At 48.5% G+C, this 11,459-nt stretch overlaps 1 protein-coding gene across 1 annotated transcript in view; it reads left to right on the top strand.

The window, feature by feature from the left end:
- Window positions 1-306: 306 nt before the first annotated feature.
- LOC144686954 (aryl hydrocarbon receptor-like) overlaps window positions 307-11,459 on the top strand; it is a 158,099-nt gene continuing 146,946 nt past the window's right edge. Inside the window, exons 1-2 of the mRNA XM_078552800.1 lie at window positions 307-417; window positions 663-850. Coding sequence (XP_078408926.1) covers window positions 359-417; window positions 663-850 — 247 coding nt within the window. The 5' untranslated portion in view covers window positions 307-358. The remainder of the gene's footprint in view (window positions 418-662; window positions 851-11,459) is intronic.

Here is an 11,459-nt window from a genome sequence, read left to right as displayed (position 1 = left end):
GATATTCACTTGGAGTGTCTTGCTGGAGAGAGAGAGAGAGGAGAAGAGATTGGGAAGAGCAGTTTCCAGGTGCCGGCACCGCACCATTGCTGACAGCGCAGGGAATTTCTTCACTCAGTTTCATTAAAAAGCCACTGGGATCCTGCGAAGCTGAGTTGAGCCCGTGTGTAATTCACAGCCCTGGCTGTGTGAGAGAGGGAGGGAGGGAGTGTGGAGAGAGGGGAGAGGAGAGAGGGAGAGAGGGAGGGAGTGAGTGTGGAGAGGGAGAGGAGAGAGGGAGTGAGTGTGGAGGAACGGGACCTCTGTGTTCCAGCTGGATTCACTGTTTACCGTGTGGATTATACTCTTCACCGGCAAGATGCTGAGCTCCGGAGGGATCTACGCCGTTAAAAAGAGGAAGAAACCGGTGCAGAAGAGGTGAGGGTCACCCAGACTTCAAGCACTTTTGTTTAAACAGTGAGAGTCCTGCTTTCGGCGCGATGCTGCTTTTATTTATTACTTTTTAAATTTAAAAACTAGAGAAACAATGTGTTAGTGCTGCTCTGACCCAGCCCGTCTCTCATTCCTGTTTTGCTTCTCTCTCTCTCTCTCTTTTTTGTGTTTTTGTTTCTTTTTATTTTTCAAACCAACAAACAAACAACAAACAACATCATCTACTTTAGTCCCAAGTCACCTCCTGTCGACGGCGTCAAGTCCAATCCGTCCAAAAGGCACCGGGATCGGTTGAATTGTGAGCTGGACAAACTGACCAGTCTGCTGCCCTTCGGCGAGGATGTCCGAGCCCGGCTAGACAAACTGTCCGTGCTGCGACTGAGCGTGGGCTACCTGAAAGCCAAGAGCTTCTTCCATGGTAGGAGAGCAGAGCATTTAAACACACTGGGGTGGGTAGACACTCACAAACATACCCCTTTCCCCCGACAGGCACTGACATACACACAGACAGACACACAGACACACACACACACACACAGACAGACAGAGACACACACACAGACACACACAGAGACAGACAGAGACACACACACAGACAGACAGACAGAGACACAGACAGACAACACATACACACACACACACACAGAGACACACACACACAGACAGACACACACACACAGACAGACAACACATGCACACACAGACAGACACACACACATACAGGCACAGGGACACACATTGTCACAAATAGCACCTCCATGCCCTACACTGAGAAACACAAACACTTAGATATAGACACACAGGCAGACACTCACAAATACCTCCCTGACACACAAAGACACACTCATAAATGCACACACAGGCAAACCAGATACACAAACATTCACACAAATACACACTGACACAATGTAGGACAGGAGAATGAGTCAACGCACACACACAATACACAGATGTATCTGTAACACAGACTTGCCCATCCACAGACGCAGTCAGACTTACATAGATAGACACTGAGATACAGGTAATCAGATAAAAACAGTCAGGTACACAGAAACGTGGACTTAGGTACATGAACACACACACCGACACACTCTGAAACATAAGCACATACAGATGTACAGTGTCAGGACCACTGCGTGTATTTTATGTCAGTGCCAAACATTGTGTGTATGTATTTCAAAGGCTCGAGGGTGAGCAGCTGTCTTCCACTCAGTTCCACTTTGTATAACCCTCATTCAACACAGACCAGAGATCAAATGTAATTACATTTTCGACAGGAGCTTCAGAACATGCAGTATAATTACAGAGCCTACATTTCTGTGTGTGTGTGTGTGTGTGTGTTTTACAGACAGGGTGGGGTGCAAGGTGTATCAGTGTATACTTCAGGTGGTGAATATCATGGACTGGGTTTGCCTGCAGGTTTACATATACTCAGCATGTGTATTCATCCTGTGCATATTGTGCATACCAGATTGTGAGGAAGCTGGGATATGTCTCGGAATGAAAGGTGCAGCCGGTCCAGGATTGCAGCACTACTGGAAGAGGTTAACGTTATATAACTTTAACCCCTCAAAGTTTCGGGCTGCTATTTTTTTTCCCCCACTCACTTGGCGAGTTGGTGCGACATTCTCTGTTTGTACGTCAAGTGGATGTGCTGTAAATGCCGTTGGGCTTCAGTTGAGGCGATGGGCTGGTTAAACAAGCGTGTGTTGGGGGTTCTCTCAGGGCCAGGCGCTGCTTGGGTTCCTTTTTGCTGTTGATGTGCTGGCTGAGGTGGCCCACGTTATATCACAAGCGCAGGGTTACATTACACCGCACTCCCACCCTCCCCGTAGCACGAAGTCAGTGATACAAGATCGCAGCACTTTCTTGTTGCTGACCCCCCTCCGATCCTGCTGGGATGGGACTTGCACCCCTGCTTTTCCAGTTGGCAGTGCTTTCATTCAGGCTTGTAGAATATCCTGGACCTCCCAGTCTGAAACTTCCTGCCTCTGATATCCCTCCTGATTTTCCCACCACCACCACACACACAATTTCAAAACAGTTTGCCTCTGTGTCATATACGCATTTTACACTAAGGAAGTCATGAATTAAAATGTATTTGTTTTGAATTCTGTCTGCGTAGAGATACACAATGCAGTACTGATACCTATTGTGAGTTTACCATGTTTAGGAGGACACCACTGATTAGTATTGAGAAGACTTATATAACTTATATAAGATGCAATATGGATGGGTATGGTAGCATAGTGGTAATGCTATTGCATTAGTAATCCAGAGGGTTACTAATTAACCTTCTAATGCTCAGAGACTAATGATCTGGAGATACAAGTTCAAATCCCACCAAGGCGATTGGGGAATTTTAATCCAGTTAATTAAATTAGATCCAGTAACGATGATCATGAAACAATTGGATTGTCATTAAAAAAAAAAACCCATCTGGTTCACTAATGTCCTTTAGGGAGAGAAATCTGCCGTCCTTACCCGGTCTGGCCTACATGTGACTCCAGACCCACAGCAACGTGGTTGACTCTGAAATACCCTCTGAAATGGCCGTGCAGACACTTCCAGGTGTTCAAGAAAGCGGCTCAGCACTAACTTCTCGAGGCAATAAACGTTGGCCTTGCCAGCAACACCCGCGTCCCACGAGTGAATAAAAATAATCGTGGCCTCGTTCTGCCTCTCGGTAATGTATTCAGCGTCCGGACCTGACGGAGATTAACTCTTTACCTGCCGACTCAAAATTGAGTTTTGCCCGCTCCACTGCCACCTACCCCATTTGACACTTCCACAATCAGAAAGCTGTTTGATTCTATTGCACCTTCTGGGGTTGAGGAGAACTGTAAATCCATTCGAATGCAGCAAATCATAGGTTTGTTTCATGTTGTGGTTTTCTTTGTGTGGGGTAGGTTTTTAATGTGTGGTTTTTTTTGGGGGGGAGGGGTGTGTCCAAATCCCTTTTTTTTTGTCCCCATGTGGACCCCAGCAAGGGACAAGCGGATTGGGGGAAGATGTTGGGAGGGGTGATGGGGGCCCGATCACAATCGGACGTTGGAAGTGACAGAACAGATTGCTACTGTTTCAGTGGTGCTACGAGGAGCAGCGTAGGTTTTGTCTGCCTAGCTTCAGTTTGCATATGATCTCTTTTTAAATGATGGATAACCAATTAAAAGGTTACACCCTGTCTCCTCGCCCCCTTCTAATTAACCCGCAGGATGGAGCGTACGATTTCAGCACATCCCCTTGGGCTAAACAATCCCGGGGACCAGGAAGTGGTGCAGGGAAGGAGTTTTCGGCTCTGACCTTTCACTGAAGGCTGTAGAGACTTAACGTTCCAGCCAGTGCTCCCCCAAGGACCGTCTGAATGAGATGACGATTGGCGGCGGTGTCTGTCGGTCACTCAGTGCAGAGGCTGAGCGAATGTTGAGCAAACCTTATGCATTGTTTAAATTTAACATCGCCTGAGCTTGAAAACATTGGCCCTCCCCCTCCCCCTCCCCATCAGAAGAAAACGCTGTAACATTTTGTGTGGATAGCATTCCAAGACAGTCTCCGGTCTGGAAAACAAAGTTGAGTCAAGCCAGCCTGTTAAATCTCTTATTCTTCAGTAAATTCTGCTCAGGTGGACCATGACCTGTGCCCCTGCGCTGCTGAGTGACCCACATATGGGAGCATTTCATGCGGGTTCATCTGCCTGGACTCTCTCTGTGTTGGCAATTGTGAAGAGGGGAGACCGGGGTAGCGGGGGAAAGGGCGCGAACGAGGGGCATCCCATGCGTGGATTAGTCTGGAAAGGGTGAGTCGGATGACCAGTTACCTCACCCGGGTGTTGCTCCAGTGTCCTGCTGTTGCAGTGAGTTGGGGAGGCGGGAGATTGTCCAGCATTCCCTCTCTGGAAATGAGATCACCGCTCTGGAACATCCTTGCAAATGCTCATGCTCGAGGCGTGCGTGTGCGTGTGTGTGTGTGTGTGTGTGTGTGGAGGATGGCCACTTGAGCAAGGTGACGAAGAATTGCTTGCGCTGTGTAAACTGTGCTCCGGAATAAACCTGGAGCGTAAGAGGAGAGGGAGGACGATGAGGATGGCGGTGGCATGAACGTTTAATAGGGGCCCTTGATTTCTGGAGTGTTGCTGAAAAAGCGAGACGTGTTGTCAAAGATTTTCGTCTTGCACTCATCAGGACAAACGCCAGAATGCCAAATTTCAAACAATCGCAGGGGAAGTGGGTGCCGATTGGCTGGCCAATGCGTTGCCGTGGAGAAAGCCACAGGGGGAAGCTATAGGCTCCCCGGGCTCCTGGGTAGCCAACTTCTGCTTTGATTGTTGGGTCTTTGTGCCACTTTAACCTTTTTTGGTTTTTGGAGATTGTAGTCTATGATTCCGCTCTTTTTTGTTTTGCATGGCTGGGGCGGGGCGGGGGGGGGAATGATGTCCCCGTCCAACTGTTCTCTAAAAGCATAAAAACTCGAATTGCTTCCACATCAGGCGAGTTCACTGACCAAGTCTGTTAACGCTAAGCCTGTTTGAGGAGGCTAGGCAGTAACCTGACACCTGGGTGTGGTGGGCTGGCACTGGTGCAACTGGTGTCATCGCTGGCAGAAGCTGGAAGCTCCATTTCAGGCAGTAACGGCAGGGAAGGGTTTTTATATTGGCACAGCTCAGTCTCCGTCCTCCTCGCCAGTGCAATAAGAATCGATGGGCACCCCAGCGCAAACCAAAGGGAAAAGGCTACGCTCCGAAGAGTCACCAGGCGCTCTCGATCTCTGTCGGTTGTCTCCGCAAACCGGCTGGTGTTTCTGATAGCCGGTGGGATTGAATCACTGATTTACTCTCAAAATCTTGCTGCTGTCCCGGTGTGCAAACTGTCGGAGGTGTGTCACGCGGAAGGCACGTGTGTTCTGTCACACTTGGAGCTGGTTTATTTCCCCGGGCTCTGTCATCGTTGAGCACATGGGAATGACTTTGCAGCGAGAGGAGAACGCGGCGTTTGGGACATTTGAGAGCCTGTTTATTTCACCAACGGGCCACAGCTAACAAAATACTTCCAATTAACACCGTGCGTTGAGCGGAGAATCTGAGACGGGATGAGCACCAGTTTGGGGAGTCAATCCCCTGTCCTGATTTCCTTTATCGTCTATTTGCAAGGGCAGCCGATGCGATGTGGAGGTTTTACTTGATTGATAGTGGTGGAATTCACGGAGATTAAGGAAGATTGGAGGCTTGGGTGCAACAGTTGGAGTTTCAGATACATGCCTTCTTATTGGGGATGGAGGGGCTTGTGAACTCCAGCAGCACGGAGTAGGGGATGTTCTTACCTTGATTTGCATGGCTTTTCTGTGGCACCCAGGCCCGAGACTTGAGCACGTAATCCAGCCCGACACTTAACTCCGACCTCTGAGGTGCTGCCTTGCGCAAGAGATGTAAAACCGAGGTCTTATCTGCCCCCTTTGAGTAGACACAAGATCCTGTGACCAATACTTGGACAAGAGCAGGGGAGTGAGGTTCTCCCTGGTGCCTTGGGGCCAATGTTCATTCCATGACCAGAATCCCAAAAAGCAGATCAGCTGGTCATTGCCGTGTGTGTTTGTGGGAGCTTGCTGTGCGCAAAGCGGCTGTCGCATTTCCTACGTCACCAACAGCGACTACACTTCAATAAGTACTTCATTGACTGTAAAGCGCTTTGGGAAGTCCTGAGTTTTGTGAAAGGTGCTATAGAAATGCAAGTCTTACGTGTTCTTGGATGCACAACAACATAACACAGAAGGCTGCCAAGACCATTTTTACGTGGGCACAGTTGTACCTAAATTGGGGCCACTTCAGTGCAATGGTGACCTCAAATATCAGACGTGGTTCACTTCTTCAGTCAGTGGGACCAACTTTCCAAACTGGTTCCCTTCAGCGTTTGTCATTCACCCCCAGTAATCAAACTCAATATCTATCATTTTGTGTTTGAGATCATCCAAAAGGATGGATGTTAGATTTGATTTTAGGTCTCGAGAGCGCTTGTGTTTTTCCCTTTATTTTTAAAGGAGAGGTCAGTGACAGCACGACTTCCCCTTTTAAAGGGGGAAGCAGTGTCGACAGTCAGTGAACAGAGTAAACTGTACAATGTAAGGTTGCACCTTGTCCGCATGTTGAAGCAATGTTTACATTAGGAGGATAGTTTTGAGTTCATTGGCGTACAGAAACTGTTGCAGAACCTGCTGTGATCTAGTGATACAGGATGTTGGCTTTAATCAGCCCACTGGATATATCATTGTACTTCCCAATATTCCTGAAGGTGGTGTTGGAAAGGAGTGAGAGATGGAGTCAGGTCTTGATGGCCTGGAGATAAAGTTCAGAGGTTATCACTATGGTCCCCAGTCTGTGCTGTTCTCCCTGGGAACCACCAGTGAGCTATTCAGCATTGGAGAGGCATCACAGACAACCTCTGTCCTGCCCTCACAGGGGTGTTTCCAGCAGGGACACTGCCCAAGTTGCGTGCCGTCACTAAGACAGCCCATTTTCACCTCTGACCTCGCCCCTGTCTCAGTCCACCTGCTGATGAAGCTCATTTTGTGCCTTTATCACCTCCAGACTCGACTCTTCCAATGCTCTCCTGGCTGGTCTTGCACATTCTACCTTCTGTAAACTTGAGATCATCCAAAAATCTGCTGCCCGTGTCTTAACTCTTAGCAAGTTCCGTTCCCATGTCAGTCCTGTGCTCGCTGGCTTGCGTTGGCTCCCACCTTGACTTTAAAATTCTCATCCTTGTTTTCAAATCCCTCCATGGCCTCGCCCCTCCCTATTTCTGTAATCTCTTCCAGACCCACAGCCTTCTGAGATAAATATCTACGCTCTTCTAGCTCTGGCCTCTTGAGCATCCTCAATTGTAAGTGTTTGTAACCTTAAAGGTGCTATATAAATACTTGTTGCAAAGAGCAGGATTGTTATTACACATGCCCCCGCTCCCTCCCATATCCTGTGTTACTCACAATAAGAGGTTGTGGTGGAAGAATTAATCTAGGCCAGTCCTTTGGTTCGAGGTGGCTTTTCTTCAAGACAACTCCTCAGTGCTGCTGACTTCCAAGTAGCTTCCACACAAAGTGTTCCATCTGTTATCTTTTTATTCTGTTCAGATTGGATAATCAATGCCCATTACCTGTTTAACTAGCAATTGTCTTTAACAAGGTGATTGCCATACTAACAGCCTGGGCGTAATGATAATTCTAAGCAGCCCTATAACTGATGTGGCAGCTTGGCCAACTTGGTGGTAGAATGGCCCCTGACCAGCTCCCCGTTATATAAACCTGCTGGACACCTCTGGGGAACAAAGTTGGTGACGCTATTGGTTCAGCTATCCGATCAAAACTGCATCTTGTGCTGTCGTACGGCTTTGGGGCGGCTGCTTCTGGGATTCCGCACCAGTTTCAACATTGGCGCAGGGAATAACTGCAGCGCACCTGGAAAACTAGATGGGGTGGGAAGTCACCGGGTCAAGACTAGACCGTTGGCCGTTCCGGAGATTTGCCTCCGAGGCTCCCCTTCCTCGCGTGGGAGCCATTCAATGTGGATTTGGTGCTGGTGGGAATCTCCAATTCTCCTTTCTTCCAACTCTTTTTTAAAAAAAAATGTTTTTGCCCTTCCTCTTCTGACTCCCTGCTGAGGTAAAATATCCTGTCCAAACAATCCACTGCCCAAAGAACGCACAGCCCACGGTTACCATCAATACTAGCTCGCTTTGCAGAGACCCTCTGCCAGATTCAAAGAGAGAGGCGAATGGACTGCTTGCCCTTTGTGCATTGCCTCCACCCAATAGAGCAGTCAGGGAATCAATTTAAGGGATGGTGGGCAGAGTGGGTGGTGATGGGGCTGGGAAGTGAATATATAAGGGTGGAGGTGGGGTGCTGTTGAACCCCATCCCGCCAGACAAGTCACAGCACAGGGATGACGACTAGGCGAGAAAAGGCCTGGCCCATCAGCACAGGAGGGAATAGTTGGCGATGGGTCTGCAGGCACGAGCTGGCCGAATTCTAGGACAGAACGTGTCCTGGGAAGACGTGACCTGGGATGCAGGAGAAAAGGCTCAATTATGGGACAGTCCCGGGAAACACGGGACAGTTGGTCACCCTGCCCCTCCAGCCCTCCCCCTCCCCCCACCCCCAGTCCTTCCCCTCCCCCCACCCCTCCAGTCCTTCCCCTCCCCCCACCCCTCCAGTCCTTCCCCTCCCCCCACCCCACCCCCCCACCCGTCCCCCACCCCCACCTCGCCTGCCTCAATGCAACCACAGGGAAATCTCGTTTCAACTTGAAGCATGTCACGTGGGAGATTGGTTCCCAATCCTGGCTCTGATGTGTCATCCTGCGCTGGTGCATGGGCGTTCGATTATGTGAGTTTGATAGCTGATCTGTGCTTGATTGGTTTGCACTGGGCGATGACTCAGAGCTGAAAGTAAACAGAAAGTTCCGGAAGCGGAGCTGGAATAAGCTTGGCGCAGACATCTTGTGATGGCGGAGAGTTTTTTAAAAAAAAAAACGCTGTAAAGAAGCCTGTTGCGCTCTTAGAAACTAGGGTCATCTCAGCATTGCTTGGAGGTCAGTGAAAGATATAAATCACCCAACAGACGGGCGAATGTACAACATTGTTGCACTTGCCTTGAGACAGTCTTGTGAAACTCGTGTCCAGCGTGGGAGAGAAGATATGTTGACCTGGTCACAGACCATTTTGCCAATCACCCTGAAGACACAAAGTTGGAGAAAGATCTTATCCATGTACGAGACTTGCATTAAGTTTTTTTTTTAATGAGTTAATGATACTAATAACACGGTGTCGACCGAGTATTCCTTGTTTCTTTAAGATTGTGGTTGGCTATGTAATGAATTTCATTGGAATGTTAACAGTTAATTAAATGCATTTCTAATACATTCCTTGTTGCTGAACTATCCCGTGACTCATAACTGAAGATTTCGGAAGTTTACTAGATGTGCATTTGGTAGCTCTTTTTGTTTTTAGTTTTTTTTTTAAAAGCCTTGCCTCTGATTTAGATTTCAAGTCCCTTGCCCTGTGTTCAATTGAACGTGAATTGTGAAATAAGAGAGACTGGAATGAGGTGTCAGCCAAACAGTGCAGATTTCAGGCTAATACAAACCGAAAGTGCTGGAAAAGCTCAGCAGGTCTGGGCAGCGCCTGGGGAGAGAGGAACAGAGTTAACGTTTCGAGTCCGTGTGACTCTTCTTCAGAGACTTATCAATTCATTTATCAAATCTTACCCTGTCACCCACCACCCCCTCCAATGCACACAGCAAAAGCAGGATCACTTGAGCAGGGGGAGCTGGCCAATGACATGACTCGAAACATTAACCCTGTTTTTCTCTCTCCGCAGACACTGCCAGACCCGCTGAGTTTTTCCAGCAATTTTCTGTTTTTGTTTCAGATTCCCAGCATCCGCAGTCTTTCGCTCTTACCTCAGATTTCAGGCTCTCGTCTGTGGCCATTTTGTTCTAGGCCGCACACGACTTCAGCCTCCAGCTGACGAATTGTGGGGCCCATTATCGCCATTTGTTGTGCTGCTGCCTGTCGCCAAGGTTTCTACTTTCATGACAAGCTTGAAACTTACCTGTCACAATATTGGCATTCCTGGTGGAACCTAGCTGGCTAATGACTCACCTAACGCAACCTTGCCATATGCTGGCTGTGTTGTCAGTATTAAACAAATAACAGGTCTGTGATTTACAGCCATGAGTGGTATATAGAACTCATCGTCAAACCTTAACCCGTCACTCTCTCCAATGAATGCAGCATAAACAGTATCATGTGAACAGGGGAACTGGCCAATGACATCGGTGTTGTCACCCAATTCTTCAATATCTCTCTCTCTCTCGCTCTCTCAGCCTTGGGGATTTCAAGTGCTTACTCGTGTTTTCTCTCAAAGGAGGGACAAGTGCTCGTGTTATTTGGGAAAATGTTCCAATGAAACTTCAAGGCCTCCAGCCTTAGTGGAGTAGCGTTTGTATAAATATTGCTGGGATTGCAGCCACCTCTTACTCCCCAGAGAGCAAGCCCTTCCCTCCAGGTCATGACCGACTTCCTGGCAATAGTCCGGGTGCATGATCTTGAGGCGGGTAGATGGGCGATCAGGGTCTCTGCTGTGAAACTGGTGTCCAGCCTGAGAGAGAAGATATGTCGACTCGATCACAGACCATTTTTCCATTCGCTTTACTCGGTCCTTTCTGACTCATTTCCCTTTATCCTTCCCAGCACCATTCCCGGGATGCAGAGGGTGAGCAGACTTCCATCAGACGTCTTGTACCAGTGGGAAATGTATGGTTGTGAGCGGACGGACTTTCTGTTTCTCCTCTGTGGAGCATGAGGAACAGGAGGAGGCCATTAAGCCCCTCAAACCCGCTCCATCATTCAGTTAGATCTCAAGCTCCATTGCTGGCCATCGCTTCGTGTCCCCTGCATACCCTTGCCTAACAAAAATCTCTCAATCCTGCATGCTCCAATTGATCCCCAACATCCACAGGGGAAAGAATTCTGGATTTCTGCTTTCTTATTTGAAAAAATACTTGTAAACAAGTTTCTTTTTTGGAATGTGGGCATTGCTGGCTGGGCCAGCATTTATTGCCCGTCCCTAATTGCCCTTGAGAAGGTGGTGGTGAGCTGCCTTCTTGAGCCACTGCAGTCCCTGTGGTGTAGGTACACCCACAGTGCTGTTAGGGAGGGAGTTCCAGGATTTTGACCCAGCGACAGTGAAGGAACGGTGATATATTTCCAAGTCAGGATGGTGAGTGACTTGGAGGGGAACTTCCAGGCGGTGGTGTTCCCATGTGTCTGTTGCCCTTGTCCTTCTAGATGGTAGAAGTTTGAGGAGAATGACCTAACTGTAAATTGTTACTGATTTTCCCCACCAGAGTAGTGTGTAGTTGTGCAAACCCTTCTCATTTTAAACAATTCCATTAGATTTAAACTCCGGGAGAGGTAAAGCCAAATTTATGCAGCCTGTCCTCATGGCTTCACCCTCCCTCAGCTTTGGCATCAGCTCTG

This window comes from Cetorhinus maximus, chromosome 11, assembly GCF_964194155.1.
Source record: "Cetorhinus maximus chromosome 11, sCetMax3.hap1.1, whole genome shotgun sequence".
In the NCBI taxonomy this organism is placed as follows: Eukaryota; Metazoa; Chordata; class Chondrichthyes; order Lamniformes; family Cetorhinidae; genus Cetorhinus; species Cetorhinus maximus.
The sequence above is the reverse complement of the archived record's forward strand: the minus strand, read 5'-3'. Positions and strand labels throughout refer to the sequence as shown.